At 31.5% G+C, this 18819-nt stretch overlaps 1 protein-coding gene across 4 annotated transcripts in view; it reads left to right on the forward strand.

Annotated features, from left to right (window-relative positions):
* Positions 1-18819, forward strand: part of LOC139495209 (protein SpAN-like) — a 38723-nt gene that overhangs the window by 13388 nt on the left and 6516 nt on the right. For 3 of the 4 annotated variants that reach the window (XR_011657289.1, XM_071283424.1, XM_071283423.1), the window contains exons 4-14: positions 3752-3802; positions 4342-4416; positions 5780-5893; positions 6972-7050; positions 8369-8507; positions 10733-10811; positions 12339-12530; positions 13045-13183; positions 14738-14860; positions 15927-16033; positions 16576-16855. Coding sequence is in view for 3 of the 4 variants with exons in the window: in XM_071283424.1 (XP_071139525.1) it covers positions 3752-3802; positions 4342-4416; positions 5780-5893; positions 6972-7050; positions 8369-8507; positions 10733-10811; positions 12339-12530; positions 13045-13183; positions 14738-14860; positions 15927-16033; positions 16576-16855 (1378 nt within the window). In the remaining variant the exon portion in view is untranslated. The other variant, XM_071283425.1, reaches the window with a different exon arrangement.

The raw sequence follows: 18819 nt of genomic DNA on the forward strand, positions 1-18819 counted from the left end.
ATTAAGGCAGCAACCTTTTGTTTTTTCGGGGAGGGGGGAGTATGGATTTTTTTTCTGGACAAACTTTTTTTTTGCCTGTGGCGAAAAACAATCTATTTTTTTCGCGCCAAGTCGAAAACAATTTTTTCTTTCAATTTTAGCATTACATATAGTGGCAGCTAAGGGGGAAACAAACATTTTTTTTCTCAAAATCAAAAACAAATTATTTTTTTCTCCAATTACTGGAAACAAAACTTTTTTTCAAAAAAAATCCATAGCCCCCCCCCCCCAGAAAATCAAATGGTTGCTGCCTAACATTAAATCAATTTCAAGATTTAAAAGTTAGTTTGTGATTTACAGGGATGATTCCACTATATAGTTTAGGGCCGCTTAGCGGCCCTTAAATCTGCCAGCGGCCCCAAAAAATGTTTTTTAATATAAATTCCAAATTCAGGAAAATAAAATAAAAATCGGTATTTCCGGAAAAGTTTCAGTCACCGATTATGGCAACTATAATTTGTCATAGTTTGTCGTCAAAACGTAGTAAAATCCGGATAAGAATGCTGACTATGATCGCATTTTATTAACAACAATTTAATTATGTCAACATTGAACTTGAGGTAAACAATTTTAGCAGCCGGATTCAATCAAATAAAATGTTATGGGAGTATTTGAATTCGCAAAAGTGGATCGCTCAGCATTGCAAACATGCTTTTTGTCAAAATTGGTGTCAAAGCAGACCTCGGCAAAGAACAAATTCAAATTTTGATACAACATTAATGAATAAATTTTAATGGGTGCCGATCTTATAAAAGCAGATCCCCCAGCAGAGCCGGTTATGTAACCTGATTAAAACTTGTTTTGTAAAAGAAATTATTTTATATTTTGCTCTATTTCCTCAAAAGACAAAAGTTTGCGCGTTTTTGAAAATAATGCTGATGATAGACCATTCATTAAATGAGCCCCAGCGGGTTTTTTCAGTGGTTAATACGGCATGCCATTTTGATATTCAATCTAACTTCAAGATATCTCATAAACTTTATAAGATATCTTATATAATAGTTCATTAGATATCTTATATAGTTTGTAAGATATCTTATATAGTTTGTAAGATATCTTATATAGTTTGTAAGATATCTTATAAAGTTTATAAGATATCTTACATACATTTGTAGTTCATGAGATATGTTATAAAGTTTATGAGATATCTTTTATAGTTTATAAGATATCTCATATAGTTTTCTTTATCATATATCTTATAAACTATATGATATATATTATGAACTATATATAAGATATCTTATAATCGATATAAGATATCTTCTTTATTATATAAGATATATATTTGTATAAGATATCTTATAAAAAAGATTATTTAAGATATCTTATATATCATATTAGATATATTATTAGAGACATCGTATTGAAATTATAAGATAATTCATATAATATATCTTATATAATTTTCTTAAGATGATATCAAATAAACTATATAAGATATCTTGTATAAAAAATTTTGATAAGATATTTCATATACTTAAAGTCATAAGAAACCTCAAATCAAAAAAAATTAATGCATATGATTTTTATAACTCAATGGATAGTTTTCATTATAAAACTTATGTACATATACTTTTTTCTGAAGAAAATTCTTTAATTTATTCATATTTAGAAGAATTTAAGTTTACTTTATTTGAATAGCTTCCTTCCAGCAAGCTATTCCCCGACATATTTTCCGTATGCAAGGTGACCTCAGTGTGACCCATCTCGTAAAAATCCGGTGACCACAATACGCATGGATGTCCTTAAAATAAACTATTATCTGAATTTACATGTTAAACACGTGCTCAATTTCCATGCTTTTTTGTTTATTTTTCGTCGATTGTTGACAAACAGGTGACAATCGTTAAACTTCGGCTTCAAAACACGAACTTTAATTACCTGCCATATTTTCACAACAACACTGACCGATTGAGAAAAAAATTGACAATTATACGAAATTTACACGAAAAAAATGATAAATTCGAGCACAGAAGACGAAGTTTAGGATGTTTGTATGCATTAGTTCAAGAATTGGTAGAACATTATTTTTCACCGGTCACTCGTTTCTTATGACTTTAATGAGATATCTTATAAACTTTAGAAGATATCTTATAAAGTATATAAGATATCTTATAATTATATAAGATATCTTATAAGTATATAAGATATATTATATATTTAATAAGATATCTTATAGTTTTTAAACTTTATAAGATATCTCATATAATATAAGATAGCTTTAAAAAATTAAATTATATAAGATATCTCATATATCAAATTAGATATCTTATAAAAATCTTATATGTTATATAAGATATCTCATATATTATGAAATAATTTGAGATAATTTGAAATTCGAATAAATAGCTAAACTGCTTGCCATAGGTTTATGTTAGCTGGTACATATGCCTTGTTTACCAAAGTTAAGATGATAGTGCATAATGGTATTCATGTATTACAAGAGGGACGAAAGATACCAAAGGGACAGTCAAACTCATAAATCTGAAACAAACTGACAACGCTATGGCTAAAAATGAAAAAGACAAACAGAAAAACAATAGCAAAAATGACACAACATAGAAAACTAAAGAATAAACACGAACCCCACCAAAAACCAGGGGTGATCTCAGGTGCTCCGGAAGGGTAAGCAGATCCTGCTCCACATGTGGCACCCGTCGTGTTGCTTATGTGATTACAAATCCGGTAAATAGTCTAATTCGGTAGGTCACATTCATGAAAAGGAAGGGGATTGTAGATATGACGTAAGGAACATATCCGATATCATTTGTGAAACGGTTATTCCATAACGGTCAACCAACTCGTGATGGCGTCCGTAAAATTTACGAAGGGATGATTATCTGTTTTCCTAAGAATTTCCTGCATGAAGTCAGCCTCATAATAATAAAGAAACAAGTCGGCAAGTAGAGGGGCACAGTTTGTTCCCATTGGGATGCCGACAGTCTGTTGAAAAACACGTTACAAATATGTTGTCAATCAAGAAATCAAGCATCTTGATAATATCGGTTTCAGAGAATTTTTTGTTTGCAACTTCCCTGGTCTGAATCCAATAACTTCTTCAATTAGTGTACAGGTGAAACTTAACATTTTCCGTTTTTATAGGCCAGGAAAATGATATTATTTCGTTTTAGATTGTATGCATAAAAAATTCCCAATTGGGGTAAAAATTCCCAATTTGATGTAGTCAAGGGACCCATTTGAAAACACCTGGAATCACCCCTGGATTTAACATGTAACATGTTTATAAAATCAGTTTGTATAGAACCTGGACTAATAGATTATATTTGCTATGCAGTTGTGCAAAATAACCATAGACTCAATGTACAGATGTAAGAATAAAATAAGAAATTAAAAAAATGTCTACCTATCTAGTATTTAATTTAGCTACCCTAATTTTGTTTCAGCATATGTGATAATAAACATGCACGTTCTGTTTGGCCTAAGCCATGTAAGCATTAGTACATTTCATTTCTATGGAGATAATTTAATTGATGCTGACGTTTACCTTCACTTATGAATAGTTGATTGACTGAATAGTAGTATAATTTACGTTAATTGCAGTGTTGCTATTTTAATTTCAACATTTGCATTTTAATTTACTACATGTATATACATTGAATGTCAAATTATCAAAATAACAAAAATCAAAATAACAAAAATGTGATGGATATCTGTGTGAACAGTTTAATAAATTTAGTTTTAACAATTACAGGAAAAGTTGGAAGAAAAAACCAGTAATGGCGGTCAGCTTTTGGATGATGAGGTACAGTATAGCCAAGGGGGTACAGTTAAAGATCACTTGTCTTGGTGAATTTTCACAGTGAAATTAATGGTGAAAGAAAGCAGTTTTCTTTGAAATAATTCAATAATTCTCTGCATATTCTTTTGATTTTTTTGTTCTAATTTGAATAAGTGGGTGAGAATTACAAATTTGCATCATAGCAAGAAAATAATGCAAATATTTGGAAAACATCCTAATTTTAATTCAACATGTTGAAATGTATTTTAAACTTTTAGATTATGTTGATGCAGAATCAAAATTGGCATGTGCGAAATTTCAAATTATTATAATAATTATATTCATTTGGTAAAACAGTACCAGTGTAGCAGGAAAAGATGCAAATTTTAGAAAAAAAAACTGATTTTAATTTAATCATATTTTATGCTTTAAGAACTTTGACATGTTTGTTTGATGCAGATTTAACATTATCATGTGAAAATTTCAAATTTGTGTAATAGTAAGACGATGTGAGAAAAATATTTCAAAATTCAAATTTACATTTTAATTTAATTATATTTTAGAATGTTGACCAAGATTCAACCCTAGCCAAGTTGATAGCATCAATGGATGTTATAGTTCACGGACAAGACCAGAAGGTTTGTTAATCTATAAAAGTTTCAAAAACCACTGGCAGTGATATTGTTGGCTTTTTTCAAAAGTACCTCTACCCTTTTTTATTGGGAAAATATGAGTCATTTTTATCAAATTGGGAAATTGTATAATAAACCATAAATTTGACTGGAAGTTCAATTTTCAGACCCCCTTTCAAGAGGTAAACCCTCATTTGAAAAATAAAGACCCCTTATTGTCAGTGATGATACAAAAATAGACCCTAAAATCTGCACATATAGTCATTTTAGACATGAAAATTTTTTAAATGAGTGTTTTTCAATTTGTATCCATGCTCAATTACTATACTGTTTGGGTAAAAAGATTTATTTTGGGGAATAATTTTAAGCCATTTTTTTTTTCAAATTGGGATTTTTCTACAGGGGAAAAAGCCTTTATTCTCTGGTAATTTATTAGGCAAACAATATCACTGACAAGGTCTTTAAAATTATGCCATACTTAGAAATATTTGTGTTTGCCCAAACCATACACCCAAAGGTACATGTGTAGAGACATTTCATTTATTTTTTGGCGGGAAAATTGTTGATTCATATGTTTTTTAGTCTTCATGCATATCTGATTGAGAAAAAACCTTTTTCACATTGGGGCAATTAAAGATTTTGAGTAGGCAGCTATTTTCAGGGGGGGGGGGAGTTCTGATTTTGGTTCAGAAATATTCGTTTCACATGATCATAAGCATGATACATTTTTGTGATAAGACTGATTGTTGATAAGATATTGGCAATAGTTTAATGCCACTGTTGGTTATAATCATAGTGACCAGTTTTTATTGTTGGAAGATTTTAGAGATACATTGAGGTAACTGACTTTTGTTCAATAACTGGCTATCCTAGTCCAATATGATTAAAATTTTACTGTGGATTATTTATTTTTGTGGGTACCAATTTTCGTGGATTAAGGAAAACCTTTATTTTCATAGATATTTGATTTCGTGGTTTTCCAAGAGTCTGCAATTATTCCTATACAAAATTTGAAATTCCTTAAACATTTAAATTCGTGGTTTCCCTGTACCCACGAAATCCTCAAATTTGTTATCCAACAAACAGTAATGAATTAGCATGACCATTTCAATATCAGAAAAAAATCAAAGAACTTATATTGAACTAGCATGACTAGTAAAAATCCACAGTTAAAGCAACAAATGTAGGTTGCATTTGTAATTGTATTTATTCTGAAAGCATTGTTAAGTAACGCATCTTTTATTTCTAAAGATAAAAAAAGTAACGCATTTTTATTATTATAATAATAATGTGCTACAAAGAATAAACCCGTTTCATATAACCTAATAAGATTTTAAAACTAAATGTGTTTCTTGTATTATTTTCTTAGCCAATGGGAATGCATCCAGAATCAGACCAAAAACAAAAAGAAGATTCGTTAGATAAACACAAATATACGCCTGAACAGCTGATGGAGAGAGCTCTGGGACTAGAAAATGACAATGTAAGATATTGGGTTTAAATCATCTTTATTTTACAGTACCTAGAACTTGCTGATCTTTTGATAGAAGTATTTTCCTTTAGGAAGCAACCATTTAACTACAAGAGGGCTTTTTTTTTTCTGAGTAAAATTTTTTTTCATGCGAAACATGAACAAATTTATGTAGTTTTTCGACATTAATCAATCAAATTATATTAAGGATAGGTTAATTGTCTTCTTCCTATACACCTTTAAATTCTGGCTGTAAATTTTTGGACTCCTTGGTGTTTTTCCATACAATACTATATAAAATATTTTGCCCAATAACACCCATTTATTTTTTTATATGAGACTTAATAGCTCATAAAAGGTCATTTACCACAATTTTAGAAGATTTTTGATTTTTTTCTTTTGATATGAGACCCAAATAGAATACGTACCAATGCAAATATAAGGTAAAAGTCTGAGTCAGCCTTTACCTGCCATATTTTAAATCTCAAATATCTCAAAAAGGAGCTCCATGACCTATCAATATTTTTAGCTTATTTTGATCCTTAACCAATGCTCTACTGGCTTTTAGTATCAATTTTAGATTCTTGATTTATTTAATTTCACCTAAGTACATCCTTAAACTCACTAATCAATCAAAAATGTAATCTAGTATAAAAAGATGTGGTATGATTGCCAATGAGACAACTCTTCGCAAGAGACCAAAATGATGCAGAAATTAACAACTATAGGTCACTGTACGACCTTCAACAATGAGCAAAGTCATCTATAAATGGCCAAGAAATGACAATGTAAAACAATTCAAATGAGAAAACTAACGGCATAATTAATGTAAAAAAATGAACGAAAAACAAGATGTATTATACAAACAATTGACAACCACTGAATTGCAGGCTCCTGACTTGGGACAGGCAAATATATAGAGAATGAGGCAGGTTTAAACATGTTACCTGGATCCCAACCCTCCCCTAACCTGGGACAGTGATGTTACAGTACAACATAAGAATGAACTATAAAAATCAGTTGAAAAAGGCATAAGTCATCAGATGGATAAAAATACAAATACTACAAATCTAAGTTGTATTTTTTTTAGGAATTCAAGAGAAATTTTAAGACTGATAGTGATTTATGGGAGGATGGCATTGTACCATATACCATTGTTGGTAATTTAAGTAAGCATACATAATTTCTGATAAGATCAAAATAACTGTAAAGTTACTAAATTTCATGTGTGACTAATTTTTTCATGACTTTCGTCAAAAAAACCCAAACTTAAACGAAATAGTTGTGAATACCAAAAACTCTCCTTCATCAAATAAATTTGAAAATCATTGAACAATTTATATTGAAATGGAATAGAAAGGGCTGAACGCAAAATAGAGTATCTGCGAAAATAAGTTGGTTAGCAGTAACTGGAGACTCATTCCCAATAGCTGTTTTTTACCAAACCTTCTGTTTTTTTAGCTTTAATCCTATGGCATATCTATATATAGCCATTTTTTGTGACCCAGATCAAGCTGAAGTTATTTTCTAACAGAGTGAAACTTCCTTAAGGTGGTACCCAACACCTTAACTAAAATTAATTTGGCCTGTTTATTTTTCTTTAAATTTTGACAAAATATGTACTTTGGCCCTTTGGCAAATATATAAAATTTTCAAAAAATTTGAACCAACCATTTAATCAGAAAAATTACACTGGTTATTTATCAGATTGACAAACACTTATTTTAATCATTGATAAGCTTAATATTCACTTAACCACACCATGTCATTTAAACCTTCTGCTGATTTTACAGAGTTATCTCCCTGTAGTGTTAGGTACCACCTTGTCAGCTAGTTTATAGGCCAAAAAAAGTGTATGTTTACTGACACATGCTGATGACAAAACTAGGGTAGTAGGTAGGGACTTTATTAATTTTCAATATTTTTGTACATTGAGTCTATGGGAGCATTATTGTGACTTTAACAGAACTTTATCAAAAATGGTAAAAAAAAAACTTTAGGGAAGGTTAGGGTTGAAGTCATCATACTTTTTTTTTGTTGGCCTTATACAGGCTTTGATTACATTGTGTTATTGCAATGCTAATAAAACCTATCATTTATCATGTTTATTTTGACAGAAATTACCTTTTTTATTTGTTCACTCTAATCATCCTTAAAGATTAAATTTAGGTGAGTGAATTAAAGTAATATGAAATACCTTAACTAAAATTAATTTAACTCCTGTAATTTTCGTAAATATCTAATCAAAATATCTAATTTGACCCATTGAAATAAATATAAAAATTTCAAAAAAACTTGAACCTAGTTGTATATATATAGCAGTTTAACATTTAACACTAATTTTGACCATTGAGAAGCTTCATATTTTCTTTTAATACAATTTAAAGTGACTAAAAGGTTCAGCTATTTTTACAGAGTTATCTCCCTGTAGTGTTATGTACCACCTTATAAATTTTTAACTCTTTAAACATTTGTTCATCATTTAAGCAAATTCTGACGAGAAGGCCATAATTGAGAAGGCATTTGAAGAATTGGAAAAGAAGACCTGTATACAGCTAGTTCCCAAAGGCAGCGATAAAACTCAGGGTCTTAGTCACAAATCATACGTAGAATTTGTTCCAAAAAGGTAAATTTTAAGGGAGCTACCATTTGATTTTTATGGGAGTGGCTAGGATGAAAAAATTTGTCATGCATTTTTTTAGTTTATCCTTGACTTTTGTTATAAATACATTTTTTGCAATGTACAGAAATTTTAAATTGGAAATGTACAAAAATTGAATTTTTATGGCCCACCTACGATCGTAGAGGGGTATTATGTTTTCTGGTCTGTGTGTCTGTTCATCCGTTTGTTTGTTGTCAGCTGTCCGTTTGTTTGTCTGTTCATTTGTTTGTCCATGTGTTTAAGTTTTTGGTCATGGTAGATTTTGATGAAGTTAAGGAGGTAGACCTAGGTTAAGTTAAATAACTCTTTAAATCATCAGTACGTTTGTGTCAACCATTTTTAAAAATATATTCTAAGCTTCTAGGTTACATAGATTATATTCAATCTGTTTCAGGTAAATGCTTAAAATACATTGATGAACTTGACTATTACAAACGTACTGATGATTCAAAGAGTTATCTCCCTGAACCAAGGTCTACCCCCTTAAACTCCAGTCAACTTGAAACTTAGTACACATGTACCCTATGATATGATCTTCGCAATTTTAATACCAAATGAGTATTTACCCCAATTTGACATTCCACTGAACATAGAAAATGATAGAGCGAGTGGGGCATAGGTGTTGATAATTAAAATAGACAAACCCCCGTTTGAATGGTTTTACACTAGTAATTATGGGGCCCTTTATAGCTTGTTGTTAGGTGTGAGCCAAGGCTCTGTGTTGAAGGCCGTACATTGACCTATAATAGTTTACTTTTTTAAATTGTTATTTGGATGGAGAGTTGTCTCATTGGCACTCGCACCACATCTTCCTATATCTATAAACATTGTGGTCAAACATTTAGATGTTTCTTGCATATGTTGTATTTTTTGGCAAGTTTACAGCTAATTTCCTCATGCTTGTAGAGTAAAACTTTGGTTAACTTGCTTTGCTGTGTTTGTAAAAACGTTTACCCAAGCTGTATAATTAAGATTGATATCTTGAAACAATATAAATATAGGCATATATAGTTAAACCTATATATTATATTTAAAGGACAAGGTACAATAAGAAAGATAATTTCTCTAATCTAATTTTGTTTTGGAAAGTTACTAAATATCCCTTTAAAAATATTCCCTTAGGTCTGAAGTTTGTTTGGATGAACTTCAAAACCATTAATTTCAGAAAATGGGTGAGCTGAGGCTGGGACATCAAAATCTTCAAAGTAAGGAAAACAACAATTTTGACCATTGTTTCTTAAAATTTAATAGCTTGTGCCTACATGACCCGGGAAAAAATATGGCGATTTAGACAGCAAAAACAGTTCTGATGACATTGGAATAATAACCTTCCTGGGTCACGTTGGCGCAGGCACTAAAAAACTATGTATTTGTTGTAAAATCACCAGCAAAATGAATAATTACAATACTTGAAAAAAATAACTGAATAACCTCGCCCAAATATGCCTATAAATTATAAGTTTATAACAAATATGATTATTTTTAAAACTTAAACAAAATTGCAGCACTTACTGCAAAGAACTGAAAAACAGACAACGATTTTCGGTTAATTTCCTGAATGAAAAACACGATTTTCAAAGAAGTTTTTCGTAGTAATTTTTTGACTGAGTGGCCTAAATTTCTGTTTTTTACACCTTTGAAATGACTCCTGTTTTCATCTATAATGAAATTTATTTGATAAATATTATATGAAGCTGTAGTTATTTGGTTTTAAATAGATGTGTAATAACGGCGAATACATGTATGTGTCCACAATTGACAAAACATCAGGAAATTTCAAACGCCCTTTAATCGAACTTTACAGATGATTATTTTCAAACAAACATGTTTTGAAGTTTAGGAATGTTTTGCATTTGAAGTTTAATGATCTTCATATAGAAATATCAGTATACTTCAAAAACATATAGACCTGAACACAAACTTTAGAAAACATGGAAAGATATGGTGAAAATGAGCACCCCACTCTAACCGTTACTGGAATTACAACTATCCCAATATGGCCACAGCAGATATAGGTAAAATCTTTAGTCATTTTTCTCAAATGTAGCATGTTTTGTCAAGGTAAAGGTATAGAAAAACTTTACACCTGAGTAACTATTGACAAAAACATGCTACATTTGAAAAAATTGACTGTAAAGATTTTCCATTTATCTGCCGTCGCCATATATGAATTGTACAATTTTTTCTAGCGATGGATGTACATCCTATGTGGGGAGAATAACAGATGGTAAACAAGACATTACTTTAGAAAATCCAGGCTGTGTGCAAGTAAGTTTAACTTTTATTGCAGTTTTTAGGTAAAGATTGGCAGGGATACAGTTTATCCTATGTAGAGTTCTTTCCCTTGGCAAAAACATCTATTATTGCTAACTAGGGCAGTTTTTGGAAGATGGACTATCTAATGATGTTATATTTAGTTAAAGATTGCATGAAATGCAGTCAAAAACATATGGTACTGACTTCATATATAATTCCTCCAAGGATTATTATCAATACCTTTTTGATACACAAAATATAGTGCATTGATCATAAGGCCAATTAAAATTAATTGGTAGATTTTCATCCCCGCCCGCCCCTCTGAAATCGTCTCGCCCCGATTTTTGTTATTTTGGAAAATTTTCGATTTCCGGATTTGTTCATCTCCGTTTCCGGTAACCGTTAAAAATTGTGTTTCCTTCCAAACTTCCTGTTTCAAATTTGGAAATAAAAATTAAAAAATAAAATCCTCCCACCCGCCCCATTTTTTTCAAAAATTTGGATGAAAATCTACTAATTAATTTTAGTTGGCCTAACATGCTATACATCCTATCCATTAAAATTTCCTGAAATTTATCAATGTAATATAATATACTCACATATCGAAGGCACAAAATGATGTTACACTTACCAAGAAAATAAAACAACTTATATTAATAGTGCAGGAATCTAATAATTGTTCTAAAAATATAAATGGTGTCATTGTTTACAAAGTCATCTTTAAAATTGGAGTTATTATCATTCTTTGTGAATTTTACAGTACCTAAAAAACTGCATGTGGTGTTGTATTAATTCAATATCAATATTACTTTTTTTAAGTGTTAGACATAAACACTGATTCAAAAATTAAAAGCTGATTTCTGATCAACACCAAGGACGATAAATTGTGTATATTCGATGGGACAATAGAATAGACAAAAGTTTAAATACCTTGGTTAAGAGCAGACGACACCGTGGAAAACTTTCATTTTTTGTGGATACCAATTTTGGTGGATTATATGAATTTGTGGTTTTTACATGATATTGGATATCATTATTTTGTCGCTAGATCTAAGGTCAAGAATCAAAGGTCAAGGTCATAGATGCAATATTGCCGTCTAAAATCATAACCAAAAATAATCGCTTCTCAAAGTAAACAGTAAAAAGTAACGCCATCAGGTGAATGTTCCATGGTTCTACATGAAATCTTGCATGCTATAGAAGGGGATGGGGGATTGGGGGGGGGGGGGGGGAGGAGATGTGAGCATACTCACCAACGGTTCTTTTGATTTAAATAGCAATAAAATACATGAATCTTAACAAAATATTTATGCTGCATACCATAGTTCAACATGAAATATCTTGCATGCTATAGAGATGGCAGGGGTGGGGGATGGAGGTATAAATGTGATCATGCACAGTTCTTTTGATTTAATTAATTGCAATAAAATTCATGAATCTTAAACAAAAATTTACCCAGCATTCCATAGTTCTACATGAAATCATAATTTTTTTACCCAGCATTGCATATTTCTTCATGAAATCTTTTTTTTTACCCAGCATTCCATAGTTCTACATGAAATCATGCATGCTATTGGGATGGAACATGAACAGAGCAGGTCGGATAGAGATAAATACATCAAAATTTTTAACGAAAATATCGAAGCTGGTTGGCATGACCAATTTTCTAAAGAACGTACCTCAGATACTAGGCCTTATGATGCTGAATCCATTATGCAATATAACCTGTATGTAAGTACTACTACACTACTGAAAAGTAAAATCACAAAAATACTGCTCCTTAAGGAAAATTCAAAATGGAAAGTCCCTTATCAAATGTCAAAATCAAAAGCTGTTCGGAAAATTCAGTTTTCCAAAGAAAACACCAATTTTTGAGAAAATATACAAAAATGTAGACCATTTTCGATCTGTGTCTTATATGTTTTCACTTACACTCAGTCGACCAATAAGAAAATTGTCAGAATATTGGTTTTCAGACTAGTAGTTAAAAAAAATGTATGTGTAGACAGCCAAAAAGTGAAATCCACAGGTAGAATAAAGTTAAGAAACCTCAAAATCATGTGCAGGTTAATTGAGTAACGGTCTGTCTGTCTGTCTGTCAATTATCAACTTCTTTGATTCCCTGTATTTCCATCACTAGCATACTAACCTCCTGTGACAAATGCTCAAACATAAATGCAGGGAGGGTAGTTGATTATTTCAGCTGAGCAAAGAGTTCCAGTTAAAGTCTTGTTATATTTTTTAGACTGCTGGGAAAACAATTAGAGGTACAGCATCCAAAACTATGGGGCTTGTTGAGAAACATCTTGAATTTCTAGCTGACCTTAATGCTGGCCTGGATTTCTATGATGTGGCTGATATCACTGATGCATATCAATGTGCAGGTATAAGATAAAAATTTTATTAACCAATCAATGTGCAGGTATATGATAATATAATTTTATTAACTAATCAATGTGCATGTATAAGATGAGATAATTTTATTAATCAATTAATGTGCAGGTATAATTGAGACTAGATAATTTTATTAACCAATCAATGTGCAGGTATAAGATGAGATCATTTTATTAACCAATCAATGTGCATGTATAAGATGAGGTAATTTTATTAATCAATTAATGTGCAGGTATAATAAAGACTAGATAATTTTATTAACCAATCAATGTGCAGGTATAAGATAAGATAATTTTATTAACCAATCAATGTGCATGCAGGTATAAGATGAGATAATTCTATTAATCAATCAATGTGCAGGTATAATTAAGACTAGATAATTTTATTAACCAATCAATGTGCAGGTATAAGATGAGATAATTTTATTAACCAATTAATGTGCAGGTATAAGAGGAGATAATTTTATTAACCAATCAATGTGCAGGTATAAGATGAGATAATTTTATAAACCAATCAATGTGCAGGTATAAGATGAGATAATTTTATTAACCCATCAATGTGCAGGTATAAGATGAGATAATTTTATTAACCCATCAATGTGCAGGTATAAGATGAGATAATTTTATTAACCCATCAATGTGCAGGTATAAGATGAGATAATTTTTTTAACCCATCGATGTGCAGGTATAAGATGAGATAATTTTATTAACCAATCAATGTGCAGGTATAAGATGAGATCATTTTATTAACCAATCAATGTGCAGGTATAATACGAGATAATTTTATTAACCAATCAATGTGCATGTGCAAGATGAGATAATTTTATCAACTAATCAAGACACCCAAAATTTTAGCTGTTACAATCAAATGAATTACAAAATAAAGCACTTTGAGTGAGTAAATGAAAAGTATGATTATAAAGAACATTTAAACAAAAAACATGAATACACATTCAAACAAAGTAACATAATTATAAAACATAATATAGTTATTTTGATTATCCATTGTGACCTGGAGAAATTACATTACTTTATAGTCCTAAGTCTATGGGAGACAACTCTGAAAGATTTCTTAAATTTCATTTTAATTTTCAATGTCTCTTCAGTCATTTAGTTCAAAAGAAAATTCAATATGTATATGAGTAAATATGTCAAAAGCAACAAAATTTAATAATACCGGTACATTTCATTTTTAACAAACACAATATATAATATCGATACGTTTTAAACACACACCCCCCCTTGCCATTTCACAAAAATAAATGCCAAAAAAAGCTGTTCTTGAAATGGCAAGGAATTAAAAACCTATTTATTTTTATATAAATTTTAAAAATTATCAGTGAATTAATGTGCAATATTATTAATATACATCAAGATACTGCAAATTATTGTCAAAGTATTCTTTTATCTTGGTTTTATTATCTGGGGGCTCTTTAAAAATGTCACAATTAACTCTGGATCACAAGATTTTTTGTCGATCAAGTCTCCAGAATGAGAACTTATAATTGAATTAATCATTATGATTATATTGTTGTACATTTCCAGCTCATTGTAAAGGATCATCAAGACCAAAATGTGAAAATGGAGGATTTGTTGACCACAACTGTAAATGTTTCTGTCCACCTAGTTTAAAGGGAGATCTCTGCCAAACTGTAGAAACATCATCAGGTAAGGGGAGATAACTGTCAAACAATAGGTACACCATTAGGTATGTATGGAAGACAATTGCCAATCAATAGACACATCAGATAAAGGGAAACATTATTCCCAAACAAATACATCACCCAGTAAGGGGAGAATATTGCCAGACAATATAGATACATCAGGTAAAGGGAGACAATTCTCAAACAAATGTATCAGCTAGTAAGGGGAGATGATTTAAAAAATAATAGATACATGGGGTAAAGGGAGACAGTTCCCAAACAAATACATCATCAAGTAAGGAGAGATGATTTCAAAAATAATATTCATGGGGTAAAGGGAGACAATTCCCAAAAAATAAATACATCATCTAGTAAGATGACTGCAAAAAAATAGATACATCATCTAGTAAGGTGATACTATTGCAAAAACAAGATACACCATGGAAATGGAGACAATTCCATTATAAATACCATTATCCAGTAAGGGGAGACAAAAAAAATCAGATTAACTCTTTTGAAATGCACACAAATCATTTTCATCAGATGCACTTACCATGAAAGCATACCATATTTTCTTATAAAAGAAAAAAATGTACTGTTAATTATTTTTATTTTAATTTTTGTAGTATTGAACTTTTTCGATATTGGTGACAGACCATTTAAAAGAATGTTGGAATAGTATATTGATATGGAACTATATTAAAAAGAGTTCTATTTATAGTTCGATTTGGAATCACAACTTGTGGTAAACATCGCTCTATGGTCAGGTTGTTGTCTCTTTGGCACATTCCCCATTTCCATTCTCAATTTTATCACCTAGATAGCAAACCAATGACAAAGTTAAAGTTATAAATGACACCTAGAGGGCAACAAAGTCCAATAAAATTATAAAGGTATCCATTTGTGTATTAAGAAGTGGTTTTAATACATAGAGGTAATAAACCCTCTTTGATAAGAAGCATATATTCATCCAAAAATTGTCATTTTTAAAGGTTGTATAGTTATCTTAATAGATGTACAATTGTTAATATCTGTCATTTGATCTCTGGTTGAGAGTTGTCTCATTTACATATTTTAATTTAATATTTCAGCATGTGGAGGCATTGTCTATGTATCAGAGTCGGAGGTCACGGAGATAAAAACACCTAACTGGCCATCACCTTATCCTGCTGGAACAAAGTGTACCTGGTTGATTAAGGTACTTTTAGGGAATTTCATACAATATCTGAAAAAAAGGATATGAAGCTGTCATCAACCCAACAAAGATAAAATGTACAAGGATGTCAAAATGGAACAAACAGAAATCATAAGTCATAGAACACTAGGTGACGTAGTACTGTCATGATCAGTCCTAAAGAAAAATATAACAATAAAATAGTCAATATATAAATCAAGACGCTGACAAATAATATTGAGCAACATTCTTTAATTCTGTAATCATATAAAACACTTACAACCAGTCCAACATTGATATAAACTAAGGATAAAACTGAAAAAAATAATGTCAAATCCTGAACTCTGTTGAAAAACAATGTGTTTGTTTCAACATCATAATATAATTAAACCCTGTGTTCTAGACGAAATATCTGGCTCCTATGATTATGATCTTTCTAATTTAAATGCCAAGTTAGACTTAAAGTCCCTTTTAACTCAAATTCATGGTCCTTGAAAATAGAAAAGGAGAGTGCAGTTGGGGCATCCGTGTACTTTGGACACATTCTTGTTTTATTTATTATTTAGGCTCCAGCTGATATGTTAGTGAAGTTAACAGCAGATGATCTTGATCTGCCATACAACAGTCTTAACAGATGCTACCATTGGATGGAAGTAAGGTACAATCTGATTGGTCAACTTGGTGTAAAGATTTGTGGTGAGATCAAAGGCAAGACCTGGACTACAACACCATATGGTGAATCTAACTTGATGATGGTGAGGCTTGATGCTAAATTTGCAGAAGATAAAGATGCAGGGAAGGGATTCAGCATCATTGCCACAGCTGCCACCAAACCTGTTGTAGAAGGTAAGATGCAGGGAAGGGATTCAGCATCAGTGCCACAGCTACCATCAAACCTATTGTAGAAGGTAAGATGAAAAACTGAGAATTTCTGTAAGAGAAAAAAACATATACTGTGGATTCATTATCATTTGTTGGATACCAATTTATATGGATTTACGAACCACGAAATTAAATGTTCGACAAATAACAAATTTTCTATAGTCCTGTGTGCAGGTTTCAGCAAAACCAGGGAAAAGAAATATCCACGAACATGTGAGTTTTCCTTTATCCACAAAAATTGAAACCCACAAAAATAAATGAATCCACAGTACTTCAAAAAGGGGGGGGGGGGGGGGGTATTTTTTTTTTCCTTAAACATATTCTGATTTCCAATTTCATGAAAAAAATTGTGGTCAAGCAAATGACAAAAAAAATATTTCTGAAAGGGAGCAACCATATTACTTCAGGAGGGGTTATGGTTTTTTCCTAAAAAAAATATTCTGATCCCCAATTTGATCGAACAAAATATTGTGGTCAAACAGATAACCAAAAAATATATTCTGAGACCTGATTTTTTCTCCTACCTTATAGTGTTTAATTTTGAAACAAAAATAATATGATTGATAGGTGTAGAAAAACTAAAAAAAAAAGTGTTTGTGCTTTGCATGAAAAGAAATTTCTGACTTGGACAAAAAAAGCATAACTTTCCCGTTTGAAATAAAATAGTTACTTCCTAAACAATTTGCTTTTGTAAGAATGATAATTTTGTGACTTTTGTGATTAAAAAACAGGGCAAAACCAAATCCTCGAAAAAGTATTGCCCATCTTTTATAATTTTAATAAGCTTTGGATTTTCAAATAATTTCTCCTCCAGCATCATTTAAAAGACATTGATTGTCAAAATGCACATCTGGTGCAGAGAATTTTGTACTGTTTATGTTATTATGCAAGTTGAAATCTTCTTTTTCTCATTTTTAGCTCACCTGGCCCGAAGGGCCAAGTGAGCTTTTCTCACCACTTGGCGTCCGTCGTCCGTCGTCGTCGTCGTTAACAATTTACATTTTGAACTTCTAGAGAACCACTGAATGGAATGGAACCAAACATGGCATGAATGTTCCTTATGAGGTGCTGACCAAGTGTTGTTACTTTGTAGCCGATCCATCATCCAAGATGGCCGCCAGCGGGGGACTTAGTTTAACATAGGACCCTATGGGAAATGCATACAAATGACTTCTTCTAGAGAACCACTGAATGGAATAAAACCAAACTTGGCATGAATGTTCCTTATGAGGTACTGACCAAGTGTTGTTACTTTGTTGCCGATCCATCATCCAAGATGGCTGCTAGCGGGGAACTTAGTTTAACATAGGACCCTATGGGAAATGCATACAAATGACTTCTTTTAGAGAACCACTGAATTGAATGAAACCAAACATTGCATGAATGTTCCTTATGAGGTGCTGACCAAGTGTTGTTACTTTGTTGCCGATCCATCATCCAAGATGGCCGCCAGCGGGGGACTTAGTTTAACATAGGACCCTATGGGAAATGCATACAAATGACTTCCTCTAGAGAACCACTGAATGTAATGAAACCAAACATGGCATGAATGTTCCTTATGAGGTGCTGACCAATTGTTGTTACTTTGTAGCAGATCCATCATCCAAGATGGCTGCCAGCAGGGGACTTAGTTTAACATAGGACCCTATGGGAAATGCATACAAATGACTTCTTTTAGAGAACCACTGAATGGAATAAAACCAAACATGGCATGAATGTTCCTTATGAGGTGCTGACTAAGTGTTGTTACTTTGTAGCCGATCCATCATCCAAGATGGCCGCCAGCGGGGGACTTAGTTTAACATAGGACCCTATGGGAAATGCATACAAATGACTTCTTCTAGAGAACCACAAAATGGAATGAAACCAAACATAGCATGAATGTTCCTTATGGAGTGCTGACCAAGTGTTGTTACTTTGTAGCCGAT

Source organism: Mytilus edulis, chromosome 11, assembly GCF_963676685.1.
Source record: "Mytilus edulis chromosome 11, xbMytEdul2.2, whole genome shotgun sequence".
NCBI classification, from domain to species: Eukaryota; Metazoa; Mollusca; class Bivalvia; order Mytilida; family Mytilidae; genus Mytilus; species Mytilus edulis.